At 40.3% G+C, this 19,935-nt stretch overlaps 1 protein-coding gene across 3 annotated transcripts in view; it reads left to right on the top strand.

The window, feature by feature from the left end:
• ccser1 (coiled-coil serine-rich protein 1) overlaps positions 1-15,235 on the top strand; it is a 130,253-nt gene extending 115,018 nt beyond the window's left edge. For 2 of the 3 annotated variants that reach the window (XM_088414502.1, XM_088414495.1), the window contains exon 11: positions 11,927-15,235. In XM_088414502.1, the coding sequence (XP_088270628.1) occupies positions 11,927-12,559 (633 nt within the window). In that variant the 3' untranslated portion in view covers positions 12,560-15,235. The remainder of the gene's footprint in view (positions 1-11,926) is intronic. The other variant, XM_088414508.1, reaches the window with a different exon arrangement.
• The last annotated feature ends 4,700 nt before the right edge of the window (positions 15,236-19,935 follow it).

The following is a 19,935-nucleotide window of genomic DNA, read 5'->3' as shown; positions in this document are numbered from 1 at the left end:
CTGAATTGATTCGCTAACATTGATTATTTTTTTCTTCCTCATGGGGAAAGGTACCCCCCCTCCAGCCCAGATGGCGATGGATGTGAATGTCTTTTATTCAACAGTTGACTTGTAATTGTCCAGTTAACTTCTTACAGTGAAAGCAAACAAAAGAAAACAGCATGATATATTTGGTTACATTGCTCTAGTATGTTCCTGCATGTAATTTATTCTTTGTGCCTCAGTCACTCGACATTGGAAATTTATATGGAATAATTCATGAACTGCCACAACTATGTCAATTGTTCATGTTGACATTTTGTTTGCTCTAACAAATTAGCCTATAGCAGAAAAAATTAAGGTAGCATATAACACTGTTGTACCCTGAACACATCGTCACCTTAACCCAATCATCCATGATACAATATTGCTGGTTATTATATTTGTTTTGTCAGTAAATGTCATAGTTTATAGTTGCCATAGTTTGGTATTCCAAACCGTTTAGAGGTGATAAAATGGAGTGTTGATTGTGTTATGTTTTCTGTTGTAGTGTGGCTAAGATAATCCCTCAAGAAAATAAGCTGTTAGCTGGCGAGTCATTTAAATACTATGGGATGGTCCCACATACTGTATCTGCCAAAAACGAGGCTACAAATGGGCCGCTGTGCAGAAACAATGACAATACCCATGTAGAATGTAGGCTAATGATCTCCGTGGCTCCTCCACGAGAAAGGATTCAATTATTCAGAACAAAAATAGTCTATTAAAACATAATTAGAACAAAATAACTTTTGCAAACTCATTTGCCTCGCCCAGCCTCATTTGAAGAAAAAAAAAAAAAATCTGTCTCACTTGCTGGACTCTTTCCAAGAGCAGCAGCAACAGCACAATGGCAGCTTGCCTTACGCTGGCCGAGTGTCTGCATGTGTGTTTACACTGTCGAAAATTCTCAAGGAGTTTTTGTTCAAAAAGTTGCTTGGCTTTAATAATTAATTCTGTGATATGTGGGCGACTTCTTCGCCTTCTTTTGTGAATCACTTTTTGGATTTTGCCAAGAAAGTTTGCACTGCAGTCAAAGTGTTAGTCCAGAGTGTAGCTAGTCATTTGACTATGGTGGACACATCACAATTTTCAACCTATTTTTAAAACCTGAGATACCTTGAGTACACGTATTGATTTTCCCACTTTCACTGACAACATGCCTAATCAGTTCTTTGCTGTCTTTGATTGCAAGAATGTGGAAAGAGCCCAAATTTAGTCCAATTTTTGGCATGTGTTGCACCGTCATGGAAAAAGCTGCCACTTATGATCACAATATGCAGTTATTTAACATGAAGAAACATGTGCCTAATTACCAAACGTTGTTTCTCGCGTGTTGTTCCATCTAACTGCAAACATACTTGTTTGTGATCACGGGGCAGCTCCGTGTTTAGTGTTTGTGACAGCAGCTGCAGTGGTAGTCACACCATGTTGTATAATGCGTTCGGTGCGCATTTGCTCTTTACAATTTCTCCTCGCAAAAGTGTTTACGACAGTAATACACAAAAATAAATGCCACAACATGCGCCTAATGCTACAGCACACTAATGGCTCTTTTACACTCGTGAGAGTTTATCCATTGATGCTATTTATAGAGTCTTGTCATGCTGGCAATGAATCTGTGCAGAGCGTAACTATATAAAATACTAATCACTAATGCTTGCATAGTTGACTCGACAAGCTGCCTCTCGCTACTTGCACCTCCCCTATTGCACCTTCTGTGCGTCACGGATTTTAATTTTTTTCTTTGAAAAAAAAATGTGATTTTGTAGAGAGACGTGCTGTGACGGTTTCCTGCATGCCACGGGCACTCCTCAGATGTCGAAGTATTGCAGTACAATTATTACTTCGGAACATATTTACTTCAATCTTAAATGATTAAACTTTATGCAGTAACTTTATTTAATTGTTAATCCCTCCCCATCCCTTTGGCGTCACGGAGAGCCGCTGTTATATTAGCGGTGCCCGATGCAGCGCTGCTCTTTCCTCCTCTTCCTTCACGTCAACCTAAAAGTGTGTATAAGTTTCATCTCATCTCATGTTTGGTCAGCTACTGGCTTCACTTTAATTAGACTTCCGTGCGCCGCTAATATAACGCGTCTCTCCGTGATTTTACATCCAAAGGGATGGGAAGGGGCAACAGTACAGTTACTGTATAGTAGTTACTCTATACGGTTTAATAATTTAAGATTTAAGTAAATATGTGTGCTGTAGTAATATTTGTATTAAATATGTAAAGTATGAATACTTTTCACATCAAAAAAAGTCAGGTACCCACATACACATGGCGGGGGTGGCGGTTCATGGTTTTTCACTTATCGCAGGAGGCATTCCGGTCCTCATTAACCATGAAAAAGGAGGGATTACTGTATTTATTCATCGATGTATTTATTTGTACTCATGTGGCACACTTGACTTAATGCACAGAATATTCAATACTTTGTTGAAAAGTAAAATGGATTGTGGTCACTACAAAAAAAATAAATAAGAGCTGTAATTTTAATACTTTTGCTCATGTTTATCACATGGGCCATGTCTACTCCCCATATAACAAGGTTGTCACCAATACCATGCAGGGAACTCGCTTATGCCATAGCAATAATTGTCGGCGACTGATGGACTAATGAAATGATCAAATGATTATGACGATCCCTGAGTCAATAATTTCTTGGTAGAGGTAACAGTCAAGGGACGGGCCATCCAGTCATGGAATCATCCGTGGTGTCTTGTCTTATTGTTATTCTTTGTGTTTCGGGCCAAGTGGTAATTTACTCACACAGTAGCTCGGCTCTGGAAGTACAAATATAACAAGATTAAACGGACTTACTTTCTTCACTTGTTTTGATGCTGGCTATTCATTGGATTCCTGCTTTTATCCTCATTCTCTGGTTTACTAATTATTTTTCTTTTTCATCTTTAGTTACTTTGAGCTTTCTCACTCTTTCGTCCTCCATCTGACCACGTACCCTGCATGCCCTTCTGCTTTTTTGTATTATTTAAGCATTTTGAGCTTCTAGTTTTTTTTTTTTCTGTTGTCCTTCACATTCTCTTGTCGTTCCTCACCTCCTACTAATACTTCACCATACACTTGTTCATTTTTCTTCTCGCCATCTTCCCACTCTCTCTGGGAAAAATGTCCAGGAGACATTTGCCCAAGCTGGTGGTCAGTGATTTTTTTTTTTTTTTTTTTTTTGCCCCGCCACCATTGCAGCCGTGCACCTGTTAGGCTTTGTGCATCCAAGTCCCCCGCCATATCTCTTTCCTGAGAAGCCTCTTAAAGATTTCCTGCTCTCAGGGTGACTGGCGCAGTGACTTGCCAGCCCACTTCCTTCACTTTTGAATCAGGTGATTCCAAAGCCCTGGGCAAAATTCTTCGCACGCAGCGACTCCGACCACCTTTTTCTTTCTCTTTACAATTAAAACAATAAAAACATTTCTCTGGTGTCATCTAGGACTTTAATCGTACCTTCTACAACAGGAGTGCCCTACGTTTTTTAACCCAAGATCTCTTTTGCAAACGCCCAAACTCCGGAGATTAACCAGTTCAGTGACAACATCGCAAACCCACACATTTTCTCCAACATGCAGCCACTAACTTCACAGGACTTGATATCACACCGCTCTTTGCTGCTCTCACACGTGCATGCACGCCATGATGAGCAATAGCCATAACTGACCCCAACATGAAAGAAAGAGAAATATAAAGGACAGGTAGATCTCAGAGTTTGTGAAAGAAAAATCACTGCCTACCATCGTGGGACACCTGACATGGGGAGGTGGAGAGCACTTTGGCACTACATAAAGCCATTTGTTTCTATTGATAGATCTTTTTGTACTGTTTTGACATATCTCTTCCTATTCCCTTTCACTGCTATTGCCATTGTAGCATTGCAGACCAGAACAAACATACTTTGAATTGTGGCTGCACAATTAATCGAGTTTTAATCGCAAACACGATATTGGCTGCCACGATTAATTAAGCTGAGCCACGGCCATATTAACAATAAAAAAGTCAAGCGCATTTTTGATTATAAGTCAACTCAAGCACTACCACCAGGGGGCAAAGTTTCACACATGCCCAGTGTGAAAAGTTTTTGTTATTAATTATTATTCACTTTATTTGTTTTAGTTTATTTTTAATCAAGCTTTGTAGCCTTGTTTATATAGTGCTTGTTTAAAAAAGGGCAATACGTAGACATATTTGACCAAACACTATGAATAATCGTGTTTTCAACATTGACCAAAATGATCGTGATTATTAGTTTGGCCATAATTGTGCAGCCCTACTTTGAATGATAATAAACAAAATATATATCAGTGGTGGAGATAAACTCCGTGCTCCAATGTAATGATTTTTTATTTTTCACATTTATGATCAGTCAACACAGGTGGGTATTTTTACAAACTATTGATCAGTCAAAAGTGTTGAAAAGGCTTGCTTACTTGGCAGTGCATTGTTAATGATTGTTCGTGGCGTTTTTGGGGTCACCTGAAAAAAATGATGCTTTTGGAGGTGCAAGGATTCTGCTCACCAGCTGCAATATAGTCTGTGTTAACAGCTGTGATCTCTAGCTGCAAATGACTGCTGACCACTGTCGACATCCTACATTAGATTAAAGGTGACCTAACTTATTTTTAAAGCTTCTTTTTGGATATGAGACTGACTTCGTTTCCTCAGCCAAGTAGATTGGTTTGATTGTCATTGGCTAAGGCTGTCAATCTACACCAAAATTGAACTTGTGTGTTGGTTGGTTGGCCTGACCTGCACATGCCTCTTTGGTGAGGAATGACCATGAGGTTGACTGATAGTTTTGCAATGTTCAATATTAACTGATTCACTACCATTGATGGCAGTAGAAGTCAAAGATCCATTTATATTGGCAGCGAATATGTTAAAATTCATCGCTGGCATATATAAAAGAATAAAAATATATTATTTGCAGTAAGCAAATCATGCTGACATGAATTCATCTTCCATTTCGCAGAAAAACATTGAACTCATTCACTACCATTGACATAGATGTCAAAAAATCATTTTAACTAGAATGGCAGGGAAGAAGTTAATAAGATGAATGCTCATAACCAGATATTGATGCGGAAAAGATGTATTGCCTTGCCCTACTTTCTAAGGCCGGTGACTTTAGGTGAGATTCTAAGTACACCCTGGAGTGGCCACCATCCAGATCAGAAGATTGTTATCTCAAAAAAAAAATGTAGAAGGAAGCCTAAGATTGTATCCTTTTCAACATTAATAAAGGAAAATAAATATAAATAAACGTTTAACACATGTTAACTTTTAAGCCAAATGTTAACTTTTAAGCCTGTTCCTTATCAGCACCTCACCCCCAGGGGGGTGCCTGCCCCACTATTTAAAGTATAGACAAGCAAGCATTCACTTTTAAATTTACATCAATTGACACATTAGTTTTTCACGAATTTAACATGCTCGTTTATTGTTATTGAAATGTGGGTGGGAGGAAGTTGGAAGTACCTGGAGGACACCCTCACTAGCACAGCCATATTTAGACTCCAAATGTTGTCAAGTGTGAGGCCTACATGCTAAGCCTTAGTCCGCCGTCCTGTCCTCCAACTATTTCAACTTCTTATTTTCTGAAACTTCATGGCGGCCTCTCCTTGTATGTGGTCTCCAGACTGTAGCAGTCTGCCATCAATCCTCCAGCTGTCAGGATCCACTCGGCCCTGGAAGCCGCCGGCATTCGTATGCACTGCATTACATAACCATGAAAAAGAAAAAGTAAAAAAAATAAAATAAAATAAGCGGGAGAATATGAAGGGCGGCGGTGGTAGGTGTGAGATGAGTGAGAGGTCAAGGAAGGGAAGAGAAGATAAAACATAGAACACAAGGTCTTCACACAGCAAGACTGGTGTCATGGGCTTGTCCACTCCAAGTGCTTGTAATTCATTCTGGCACAGTTTGACACCCACACGCTTCACATCATTTACACTCTCTCAATAGATAAATAATGCACATACGTATTCAGTTCAATTCAAACACTTACAATCTTAAAGAGGAGATGTTGCGCTTAAGTGAATTAAGCTGTGAATTTGCGCTCACGTTTCCGACATTTGGTGGGCGTCTGAAAAGTTTTACGCATCACAAAAACTAAAAGGGATAAAAGATATTTGAATGTTTATTTATCAACGGCCCCCATCGAGGGCTGAACTCTTCTTCTTCTGCTCTGAAGTGCTTTTATCCCGGTGTAGAAGAACTCTTTTGCTATACACAATAATTAAAACTTTTCATACACCCCTCATAAAACTTTTAACATTCTTAGTTATTCATAATTGGGAGTTCTGTTGTGCCTTAAGTATGCTACTCAGGACCCTACGTCATTTTTCACCAACAAATGTTAACTTTGACATTTGTTTTTTTTTCCCCTAGCCTGAATATCTTACATTTGTTGGGCTTACATTTGTTGTCGTTTGTTTTTTTTTTCCCCTAGCCTGAATGTCTTACATTTCACCAATGCTAAGTTCAATATGATTGTAGTTAATATTTGTGTGTAAAGCACTGCTGTTTGAAAAAAAAAAAAACAAATGAAAGCAGAGTGATGGCGTAACCGGGTTTTTATACTATATGAGCACCTTTTCTTATACCACTGCACAAATAGTTTTTTGCCCACCATAACCTTGAAACATCTGTATGTCAAGATAGTCGTAAAATGAAGGCCACCTGTAATCGTTCCATGAAATCGACTACTTATGTAATGACGGTGATAAGTGCATGGCAGCTATCTAATCTGCGGTTAGCTGTCTAGAGCCAGAAGCTTCGTCTTTACTCACTTTACTTCATGTCAGAAAGCACCAACAGATGGATTACAAGTGACAAGCTGGCGGCTAACCAGGCTGCAGCTAGCTGGCTAGCGCAAAAAGATAACATGGCAGTCTACATCTTGGCTCAGTGCCCTTTCCTTGTCAAACAGCACAAACAGATGGACTCAAATGCTCAACGCCTGTCACAGAAGATCTAATTTACAGTCCTTTCTTAAAAAAAAAAAAGAAGATACTAGATCTCACCGGCTGAAAAAACTTGGGACAAAACATGACATGCTAACCACTCTTCCATCGAGAAACTCGATACTTACAACATCGAAATAAAATTACAGAAGAAAACAAACATGTAGAAGATGTTTGACCAGGTTTTGGGGAACAATGGAAACATGATTATGCAACCTGGCCAACACATTTGGAGAAAAATCTGACAAGAACAGGCAAAACAAAACAGATAAAAATCTTCGGTTGTCCTGCCATTAATGTTCCAAAATTTTGACTTTAATTGTGACTGCAGCATTAGCACAGGTTGGCCAAAACAGTAGCTATAGCGCGCTCCGACAAATCAGGGTTACATCGCCACGCAAGCAATGTAACACTGACCTAAACTTGAATTTGCATTTGTGTGTTTCCTCTTTTCAGAAAAACAAAAAGCAACATTTCAAATACAAAACGAGAGTCAAAAAGGGTAATGATAATTTGGGCAATGGGGCTGATGATGCCACAGGCTGTTTTTCATCCTAAGGGCCCCTGTTTACTAAGATAAACCAACACATTTGAAAACCATTGTGTGTTATGGCCTTGAGACAGCCGGCACGCTCGCGCTCTCAGCTTTTATTTAATTGTTTGGTGGCAAACAGATGAGGGTGATGTCCAGGATGTCTGCGGGCGTTCACTGACTATTCTAAGCTGAGTTCTTTGGTTTTCTCGAGTCGTTTGTGTTGTTACATTGTCGTTTAGTATAAGAAAGTTGCTACCTCATTTTTCACCGTTAAAACTGGTGGCCATCTTCTTCCTTTGAGTGGGCTTACATATTACTGTCAGGATTTGTGTAGTTGGGAAGTAGGAAGGGAGGGCAGGAGGATTATCAAAATATGGTTGATTTTCCAAAAAACAAAATATATATAAATAATAAAATATATAAAAAAAAAAAATATATATATATATATATATATATATATATATATATATATATATATATATATATATATATATATATATATATATATATATATATATATAGTTTACATATTGTCTGCTTTATTCTTCAGCAATATGGCATGGAATCAGTAGTTTTGAGTTAAGTTTCATCTCATTTAAATGAAAAACATCTGATGAATTTGTGGTTAGTAGATTAACTAAGCATTATTAAATGTAACATCAGGGGTTCATGCTACCATTTCTACTCCACTATATCAGACGTTTCATTAAAAAGTTTATTTGTCATATAAAAAATGATTACATTACAATAAACTTTTCCTTTTTTTTTATCTCTGTGAAGACTGCTAAACTTTTTGGTGCCCAGTGTTTTTTGGCCCTCATTATGATTCTGCACCTCCATGAGGCATTGAATCCTGGCGTGTGATTGATGACAATGCTGTTTTGCTTCCACTGTTTCCCCCCGGTGTGTCGCATACCACATACAGTTTTATGTGTGTGTGGTGTGAAAGTCATTAAAAGTGTTGTGTAATGGAAGGTTTTTAGAAGTCTTCAGGAGCCCTTGTCCATTTGCACTCTTAGTAAGCACCCTTGTGATTTATCCGGGTCTACTTGTGGACACACACACAGCGTCAATATTTGAGATGCGTGTACTTGGGAGAGGACACCTGAGTTTGTAAATTAGTTCCTCTTTTTTTTTTCCAACCGTCTGTTGCTCTCATCACATTTTATCTACGTCTTTGATCACCTTCTTGCCAGTCTGTCATACCCCTCCTGTCCCTTCCATCCTTTGACTCCATTTGTTTACGCCTCTCTTTTCATTGCGCTTGACCTTTTGCTTTGTCTCCATCTGTCGCCTTCTATTATGCACACACACACACACACATAACAGTACAGCTATAGCAGGTTTCTTTTTCGTGATCTGGAATGGAGCTAATATACACAACATCTGTCTCTGTCTAAATTGTTCCATAACTTTCTAGAAAGCTGGATAAACAAATAAAGTTGTTGTCTTTTGTCAAGACAGCGCATGATACTGTATGTTCGTTGCGATGCTTTGTCCAATACAAAATATGAAACCCTAGCATAGTTGCTTTCTTTAGATTTCGAGCTAATTAAGCCATCACACCTAAAGAAGTTGCACGGCGTTGTCACAGTTCCCTCAGGAGATTTCAGTGTGCCACCCTCATGAAGGATTGGGCTCTACTTGTCTTAACGAGCCAAATGAGTCTGAGGAAAGTCTTGCTGTGTGCGCATTAGCAAGCACCGGACGCTCAATAGCCAGTCCAAAGTGCCCGTCTTTCTCTACCTTCTATCGTATAATGGACGCAAACAGCAATGGAGGCAGCCATATCAGTAAGGGAATAATCTGGGGTCACTTGTTGCCCTCCAGCCTGAAACTCCTTTATTTACATTAACTCTGGAGTTAGCTGCCACATCAGTGCTAAACATGCTAAACAACTGGCCAGTTATGTGTTAATAACTATGGAATATGTTGTTTAAAAAAACATTGATGGAATGGTGGTAGTTCAAATTCTTTCAAATGATTTTTAAAATCGTGTCCCTAGCCATGATATTCTGCTTGAAGTCATGCCTTGTTGAAGTCAAAGAGACGCTAACCCCAAATTTCTTGAACTGAAAAAAAGAGACAAACTTAAAGCCATGCTGGCTTTATGTCATACTGAAATGACAACATGTCTTTCGTGAAGCTAGTGCATGATATGCTGCTTGCTGCTATGCCTTGTTAAACTCAGGAAGGAAAAGTATTAAAAATGTTAAAAAAATGTTAAAAAAAATGTTAAAAAAACTAAAAAGACATTACGTGATTACATATTAACGAGACTTTGTAACCAGTACAAACTGCATTGCATCTAAAGCGCTGTCTTATCAGAGTTCATAATTGAACGCTGCAAATACAAATTAAGCGTGCACACTATATACCAAAATGCAAACCTGGATTACCACTTGCACTACAGTATGAAGTTACATTGCGCATACACCTACGAAATCCCATGAGATTTTTCAGACTTTACTGTGTCTCACTCAGTATGGCACTCAAAAAGCCTGTATCATGCAAATTAAACTTTTTCCAGCTTTCAAACTATATTGGCATGGTTATTTCCTTACCAAAAACCCGCCAGTGGTCTTTTGCTCCATTCATGCATCTCTGGGCATTCCTGCTTATTACTGCATGCAAGTGCTTATTACTGCATGCAAGTGCGCTCACTTTGTTTCGTCACTAATTGAGTACGGCCCCCGTATCGCCCATGCAGGCTAAACACACACCCACAATCTCTTAGTAAACACGGCCGCGACAGGCGCACCGTGAGAGGCGGGGCTTAAGGGAGCAGGGCGTCTTACTTCCCGGTTAGAAATACTGCCACCAAAATAACTCAGATATCATAAGAAATTGAATTGCCACTGCGCCAAAGGTGCTTTTTAATCATCTACCTGTACACATACCAAAGCTAACTGTAGAAATCTTAAAACAGGCCGTTTAAGGGTTAAGTGATATTTACTTTATCGTGATGTAAACATTTCAATCGTTTTCAACGTGAGGAAATTGATCTGATGAGTAATTTGGGTAACAAGTTTGTTCACGGATCACGTTAAACTTGGCACTCAAGTTAGCGCTGTCTAATCTTGGTCGGATTGGAATTTGTGCGCTCGTGTGCGAGGGAGGAGAGAGGGAGGGTGGCAGTGAAGAGCCGCGTTTCATAAGGAGGAGGCATGCAGTGGAGTGTGAAGGGAGAACAGGTGGCTTCTGTTTCTGCCATCCAGCTTTATTTGCCATCCTCCCCGCCGCGTCCAGGGAGCCGGTTTGATGTCGGCGCTTTGCGGCTTCGTGCAAACCTCGTGGCCTGCTTGTGTTGCCTAGATCACGTACGCGTGCCACTGTGAGTGTGTGTTCTTTAGTGAGCAGGGTTCCGCTTGGTTTAGAAACAATTAGAACAAGCTGCAGGAGCCCAGAGAGCCCTGGTTCTCCAAATGTCACCCAATTAACAGTCAACGGCAAACACGCGAGCAGCACACTCCCTCTCGCTCTAATTGACGCGCCTCTCTTTGGGAGCCTCTGGCTTCTCCCACACTGGCGGAAACACCTTAACTCATCACGCTCTTGAGAAGACCCTAGAAAAATTCGACTGTATTTTGATCAATATTGCACGCTTACCGTCACTTGGTGGTTCTATTTTAAGTATATCGTATTTTGGCTGATGAGGTTTCACCATATTAGGCGCATGATTATATATCGTCTGTGGTACAATTTCTATTCAATATTTTGTGAAATATGATTATTTTCAGTGGCTATGTTTCTACCCTGGAAGTAAGATACTTGTCTCGCCTCTCGCCGTGTGGTTTTCGCAGCCCGTTCATGATGTGCTCCGAGTTCACCGCTGACAGCTAGCAGAATGCGGGTCTATGTTTAGTAGGCGTGGACCATACGGAGGCGGTACACAATGAGTGACGTAACAAAGCGATGACCCGGTTGTTTTCTCTGATCGAGTAGAACTGGTATTTAGAGTCCCGGCCATCAGGAATACTCAGGAGGGGAAAAACACGTTGAGATGTTTTTGATGACGAAAACGCATTCTAACATGGGCAAAAGCTCCAAAAAGTTTCATTTGCATGATGAGGCCCTTTAAATGCTAACTTGGTTAACACCTCAACATCTCAAAAACAATAGCTTACCTTTTTTTTTTGCTTACTGAAACATTTGATAAAGGTGACCGCACCTGCCACGTTAGTCAGAAGACCTTGTATTTTTTGACATGGTGAAGCAACATGCGGTTCAATGCTCAAGGTAATTTTGAAAATCTTCTTCCATGTAACTGCAAACGATTGAATGTTTGGCATCACCAGGCGGCTTGATTTTTCAGCCGCCTTCTTTGCCAGGAGACCTCGTTCAGGATTCTGACACGATAAAGCAGCGTCACTTTTGTTTTGTTGTCTTTCTCAGGCCAACAACCATCCAGGGCGGGGGTCAGGACAAGGCCTCAGCAGCAGCTGCAGCATCAGCAGCCAGCCCCTAAAGGAGCGAAGGGCGGCGCGGGCCGGGGGTGCGCCGCCCCCTCCGCAGCTCGCCGAGGACCCCGCTAACGTCCCCTGCCACTCGCTAGCTCTTGCTTCCACCAGGGAGGAGAATCGCTGCCACTCCCCTACCGGCACCTCCAACACGGCCCGAAGGTCTTTCATTGCTGTCGCCCAGCCCCACCTTCCCCGCGCGATGCCGTCTTTGACCAGCGGGCAGTCGGAAAGGGTGTTGTCCTCCGAGACGCTCGGAGGAAGCTTGACAAAGGGCAAAGGGGAGCATCAACACCCCAGCCTCATCCCCCGAGCGGTGGGCACCTCCTTCTCCAGCCTCCACAGCCTGGCCAGCAGGGAGAGCGTCTCGTCATTGGGCCTGCCCTCCCCTCCAACCCCTGCCTCCACCTCTTCCTCCTCCTCCTCCTCTTCCTCACCCTTTACGGGGCGCCTGGGGCAACCGCCTCGGGGTCCGCTGTCCCTTCACAGCTATTCCCGTAAAAATGTCTTCCTCCATCACTCCCTGCACACCGCCGACCTGCAGGCGCTCACACAGAGAGACACTTGATCACAAGTGGACATTTTGTTTGCTCTTTTTCACAGTTGCAAAAGAGAACAAAAAAAAACAAAGAATCATTGAAATGCTCCACACGACTCGTGGATGTATCAACACTGACATTTTGTTCACGCGCACTGACACGAACAATGCCAATTTCTTTAATCATGTCACAAAGTCAAAAAGAAAGAAAACACACAGGACAAAAGAAACACCTGACACACACACACTGATACACAGAGGCGCTTGCGGGCGCTCTTCCCATGAAGTCAGAAAAGAAAACAAGAAACGCAGCAGAAAGTTAACCTGACATAGCCGCGTAGTCATGGATCAACCTTCGCTGACATTTTGTCCATCCACGCATAGAATACAAAGGCGCTCACCGGTGGTCTTCTGAAAATGAAAAAATTGCAAAAGAAAACAAGAAACACCATCAAAATTCACCTAAACGCAAGCAAGCAGTAGTCTTGGATGGAAGCGCTTTGACATTTTGTTCATCCACTCACCACACATGTGCATACACACACCATGTGTCAGAGCACCCACATGGTGTCATGTCGGCAGTTTAGGTGCTTACGCCCACCTGCGCACACTACAAAGAGCGTACACACACACACACACACAAACGCACAGTCATCCTTGTAGATGGCCAGCAGGAATCAGGATGAACCTCAAACTGAAATGCTGTTTTGTTATTTTTGAATGCTATTTTTTTATCCTTTAATTTATTTGAACATTTTTGCTGCTGGAGGCAGTGGGGACTGATTGTCACGTGTGCTTTGAAGGATGCCATTGTGTCACGTTGCCAAAATGTACACGTCACTTCCTGCACACCATCATCCTTCCTTCCCTTCTTCCGTCCATCTAATATGTGCACTAAGGTGACTCTTAGGAGGGTCCCTTTACAGGTGAGCATCATAAATCTGTTAACTATGTTTGCTGCTAAATTCTTCAAGAAGGGAAATTAAAGTGTACCTCCGGAGCTGGGAAAGAACAATATACATGGTTCATCTGGAAAAATGGCATCCAATTATATTGTTTTTTACACCGACTTTATTAGAACAAGCGCATAAGCGCCTACTAAACTTTCTGTCGGGGATGCCGGGGCCACAGCCAATTGCTCCTGGAGGCCGAGCTGTGACGTAGAGTTGTTGATAAGCAAGTCTGGATGATATTAGCTGTAGCGGACAGCACCAGCCTGCATGGGATTCCAGAAACCTGTAAACGTGCAATGCAAAGCGTATGGGTGCCCCAATTATTAGGTGTTGGAAAACTTACCAGTTAGACAGCTGATCAGGAGCTGCATACACGGACTTGTTAATAAGCCAGTGATGGTTGTGGGTCATTCAGCCGTCAAAGTTAAGCATTCTAAATCGATTTTATTCGATTATATCCACTATAAGTTGGTGGCAACAAAAGCACTCAATATCAGTCTTTGGCATCTGATCAAAGCAGCAGTCTCCATCGCTGCTGCGCTCTGTCTTCATCCAACAAATCGTTTTTGCCATTTTCATCGCTGGATTCCGAATTGGAGGCCTTTTCCGGCTCAAATAAATATCTCTGTTGGCCAATTTCTTCTTGACTTTTGTCAGAATACTCCATTTGAGCAATGACAACAACCATCTAGCATATCATTCAAATGTCTGACCTTTAAAACTAATTAGGGTGATTTTGGATGAACTGTTTTAGCAAATACAGGACGACACATAGCCATTTATTAGACTTTACAGCATTGCTCTCTTTACCCATGAAGACCCCAATTCTGTGATTTCCGGAGGTACACTTTAAGATATAAGGGGAATGAGAGCTATTTATCCAGCCTACCGTTTGATGCGACAATTTGGAGCTACATATGCTGATAATAGACCATACAGGGGGTTCTTGATTTACTCAAGACCCAACATGAAGGGTAAAGGTGCTACTCACATACTCATGTGATGGAGTTTGTGCAACAGTAAAGGAAAATCGTACCTGTCAAAAGTTTGGAATCACTATTATCACCAAATATTTTACTTAAGCTATTAACTCACAGTTGTGAACTCAAAGACATTTCAGGTCATAGAGCATCATCCACATCATAAAGCTGACTTAAATACCAAGATGGGCAAAACACATGCCTACTTTGAAGGATCCAAATTACTGAACATATACTCCGGTGACAAACGTTTTTTGTTCGTTTACCAAATAATGACATATATATTATTTTGCATAATGGTTGGTTGAGCTACAATTCAGAAAATGTGTACAAAATGGAAGAGATGATTTAGTGGGTGTTTCAAAACTTTTGACAGTTGCCGCACATGATCAGAAGATGCTCATTTACTGCTGTGCTTACTGATTTTTCTTTCATTGTTTTAGGTTTGTGGCTAAAAATGTTTTTGTGAAAATATTCATTTATTTTGATCGTGCTTTACGCTGTCGAGGGTAAATTACAGTGAATCTCAACTTACAAATGAATTTGGGTTATGTCGACAAAAGCACAACCAACACAATAATTACGAAAATTAGGCTGAAAATTTGTCAATCTGGACCATAAACAGACAAAATTAAGGTAAAACGTGAACAAAAATATACATGAAAATGTAGCAAAAATGACAGAGAACTGGCAAAATGATGATTTTACTTCATTCATCCTGCCATCATCTACCGCTTTTCGTTGGAATGGAATAAAACCAGTTGTGGACCAAATTCCATCTGTACTAATCATTTCACTGACTGATTGATTCCCTCAAAAGAAAAGGTTCCTCATCCTACTTTATAATTTACTGCAGTAGTACTCATGTGGAATCAACATGTAAAAACTCAAACAGAAAATTCTAAAGGACCAGAATTTATTTATTTTTATGTTGTAATGTTGCTCCTGTCTAATCAGTGCAGCATGGTGGTATCTTGGTTATATTTGCCTCATAGTTCTGAGGTTCTGGCTTTGAATCCCTTCTTGTCACGGGGGACCCCGAGCCCGAACAGGATACAACCGACAACCGAGGGGTTGGCTTCAAAGAGTTTATTACAACAGAAGGCGCACGTCAGGCGTGGAAAATAAGGGTGTCCAAAAAGGGAACGGGAAAGTACAAACAAAAGTCACAAAGTACGAAATAAGGGAGAGACGAGAACGTCTAGGTGGGATCAGTCCAACAGAGGAGTAAGGCAACGAGGGGGCGGAGGCTACAGGAGAACGACTAGGAACAAAGTAACAACAGAAAACATCAAGCGAGCGAAAATACGACTAGGGAAAAGTACCGACAAAAAGATCGCAAGCGAGAAGGACGCGAGGCAGGAGAGTTCACTGGCGAAGGAATAACCCAGCGTCGCTCTCCTGTAGCGACCAGCCATAAAAAGACCCTGATCGGTGATGGGGAACAGGTGTGCAAGGCTGGTGACCCCGCCCCCTCGTGGCACAATTGAACACTGCCTAGGCACAGAGTAAACAGACACATGACACTTCTGTGTGGAACTTGCTCGTTATCCCCTCGTTATTATACATTACATTATACATGCATCATATACATTATTATATATACATTATTATACTATATATATATATATATATATATATATATATATATATATATATATATATATATATATAATATATATATATATATATATAATATATATATATATATATATATATATATATATATATATATATATATATATATATATATATATATATATATATATATATATATATATATATATATAATATGTGTGTGTGTGTGTGTGTGTGTGTGTGTGTGTGTGTGTGTGTGTGTGTGTGTGAATAAAAAAGAGGTCATGCCCAAATGTTTTTCTCCCACTTAAACCTTAGTATGGATCAATTTCTACATTAAGAGCTCAAGTAAAAGGTTACACAAGTTGTTGCTGCCAGCCATTTTGGCTGGTATTTATTGCTGCTGCGTGGACAAACTCCCTTCTTTACCTCAACCCCTCCTCTGGCTTAAATCAACTCAGCTTTATTTAAATTAAGTGTATGGACTTTCTATGTCTTTGAAGACTCCAGAAGCTACATTTCTAATGGTGGGAATCTTATTTTTATTTTTATGATTGCCTTATTTATGTTAACCACCATAGAAAGCAGATGAACAATCACATGGTAGAGGGGATAATGATAACTATTATGTTGTGATTGTGAATGAATCACAGCTCCCATTCTACTTTAGCTTTGTAAATGTTGCTAATTCAATGTTTGTTTTCATTGTTCATTTTGGCTCTGGAAATCACTGTTTGAACTGTAGATGACCTGTACATGTACACATGATCCTGAGAAGGTGTGAACACACAACTCCGTCCACTGGCCAGTTAGATTAGACATTACTTTTAAAAAACAAAACAAACAAAAAAAAACCAATCATTACCAAATGTAATAGCTAGTATGTACTCGCATTCCTGAAGGCCTTTGCACTTTAGCTCTGTGCGGCCATTTTAAGTCTTCTTTCAAGCCCCTCCCCCCCGAAATAACACCACATAGGCTACAGCACCATTCAAGTCACTGTTGTCAAAATGGTCACACGCTGCAGTGTATTTGTGTTGGTCATCTCACTCAAGGATATATATATTTTTCATGTTCATCATTATGTGGCTTTTCAACCATGCCACATGTTAGGAAAGCAAATTTAGTCCTATTACATTCCACAGCAGTGTGTGACATACTGTAATGACATCAAAATTACATTATTTCTGACATTAATCCCTATGGTTAGCACTATTCCGTTTAGTATGCCTTGCTTATGCCTCTGTTGTAGATCGGCATTGTGCTGCATTCATCCTACAAATGCGTAAATGGACTTTTCAATGGCAAGACAAATGAGCATGTGTTGTTGATCCCACACTTGCTGTGGGACGACATTCGTACAGCCCATCCCACAAATGCATGTTCCTTGCAAACGGAGCATGACTTAAAAGGGAACTAAACGTTCTTTATGGAAGTATAACATAAGTACAAGTATGGACAAAAGTGTGTGACCAGCATGGGATTGCTAAAGTTTCAAATAGAATTTTTTTCTAATGGTATTCCAATGTTTATTGGCAAGAAGCGTGGTTTTAATATGGATTTGCAAACATTTTTGTTGTCTGTTAAGCTGCTCCATTCCAGTAGAGTCTGAATTGCAGGTCTTTTATTTATATACAGTACCTTTAACCAAACATATGTGATACACGTATGTCTGTTTTATATCAATTTTACTGTCTGCACAATGATCAGGTTTAATTAGTTATGTTGTATTCTGTTGCTTGTTTTTGGCACCATCAATATTTTATCACAGGGTTTTTTTTTTTTTGTTCCACTGTCTCTGTTCGTATTAATATTTAAAGCCATTAAATCAATGAAAAACACTTGAACTCATTTGACTTCCATGCTGTTTTTTTTTTTTATCCTTTTAGGTTATTTCGACATAAGATTAGTTTTTATGATGGCACATCAATCAACAACAATAAGAACAACCTTAAAGTGCCATTCCATTTGAGTAACCTTCCAGATTAATTTTGTTTCGATCATCTCATGTGCAGCTACGACATTTCGTTGGATACACCTGATACTCTGTATCGCTCCAGTGCCCAACCGCACACATACACAATTTGATATATTTGACCATGCATACATATATATATATATATATATATATATATATATATATATATATATATATATATATATTCATTCACACAACAAGTTCATGTCTGACTTGTCCAGGGGTGTCAACCTCATTATTGCTTAGGTGCCGCGTGGAGCAAAATCTTTTCTAAAGCGTGTCAGACTAGTAAAATAATGGTATATATCTCAAAAACAATTTGTGTCACAGAGTAGATTTTTGCAATGCAGGCTGGCATGGGCCCACTTCCCAGCAAATAACAGTCAATGTTAAATATATTGTGAAATTCATACACTGTATATAAAAAGTAGTGAATGAAGTCAAATATCTTTCTTTCTGTCCCCTATATATCCCGATATAACAGTTTGAATGAAATGAATGGAAACTAACTGAGCGTTTTTCCATTTGTTCTTATAATACATATAATAAGATGTATTAATATGACTAAATAAGTTAAATAAATAAATACAATGAAAATCCAGGGGAAGGAAAAGGCATCAATCAAAATGTGAGGTTATATAACTTCTTTTCAAGGAGTACAGTGAAGTGCAAAGAAAATTCATCAGAATAAAATGGTTTAGCAGTGTTTCATTTGGGCCACTGAGCGGCAACGACGTAATGAAATCCATGAAAAAACATCCACGATGTAATGTGGCCACAGCTGCCCGTGAGCAGGCTGACGGAAGCGGGATTCGAATAGATGACTTTGGTCATTGGATGAGTTGCTCTACCGCCTGAGCCACAGCAGGCTCGTTAGAGGTGATTAATCACCAACTTATTGATCATCAAATTAATCGCCCACTATTTTGAGAATTGCTCGCTGAATTGGTTTTAACAGGGATCCCGAATTAAAATGGGGTTCGCTTGCAAGATCATTTTCAGGGCAAAGGTACAGACCACAAAGGGAAATGGCAGCTTTCTTAATATACCATAGCACGTTTCATCCACAGGGTGCGTTTCGACCCAGAACCACAATGCCCCTGGCGGGTCGGCAGTGATGGCCAGTCACTACACTTCTTCAACTGACCACCATTGTGACTCCTCCCTCCTATTCCAGAGCCAACAAGATGCTCTTTCTGCAGTCTCCCCCAGCCTACGGATCGCTGCCCTCCCGTCAGGTCCTCCAACTTCCAGGGCGGTGAGCGTCTTTAATGCAGACTGTGCAGGAACACCTCTGCAGCCAAACTCAACCGGGAAAAGCCAAGTTGTCTTTTCTCCTTCCGTTGCTGGACGAGGTCTCGATACGTGTTAGCGTGCCTCCTCACATCCATCCTCCGGAACAGTCAGTTCAATCAAAATGATCTGTTTTGCCTACTCAGACCATATGACCAAGTCGGGCCTCAACGATGTTTGCACAACCTGGGGGAAGAAGAGCGTGATTCCCGGGTCCACCCTCATCTCCCACGTTTTGTGATTTTTGTGGGAGGCTCTTCTTGGTCTTCCTGGAGAATGATGCTTTTTCCGCCTCCCTGATAAACTGAGGAGCTGGTGTGTGTTTTGCCTTGGGCTGGCAGACAGCTGTAACTGATCAGACCGTGTGTTTAGGCCAACTGGCGTGAAGCTTGGGAGATATACGATAAAGTAAACTATTTTGATGCCACTAAAGGACAACAAAAAAGGAAAAATCTCAATTAAAAACATACATGGTTTTGTTTCATCACTAAACAATCACAAATATCAAACATGACAAACACTGAAAAAAAAGAGTAATGGGAGAAATAAATGATTTTGCTATTTTAAAAAAATGAACTTTTTATCTCATCATTCAATGCATTGATGGAATAATAAATGAAATAA

The sequence above is a fragment of the Hippichthys cyanospilos genome, chromosome 1 (assembly GCF_059441005.1).
Source record: "Hippichthys cyanospilos isolate Australia breed blue-spotted pipefish chromosome 1, RoL_Hcya_1.0, whole genome shotgun sequence".
Classification (NCBI taxonomy): domain Eukaryota; kingdom Metazoa; phylum Chordata; class Actinopteri; order Syngnathiformes; family Syngnathidae; genus Hippichthys; species Hippichthys cyanospilos.
The sequence above is the reverse complement of the archived record's forward strand: the minus strand, read 5'-3'. Positions and strand labels throughout refer to the sequence as shown.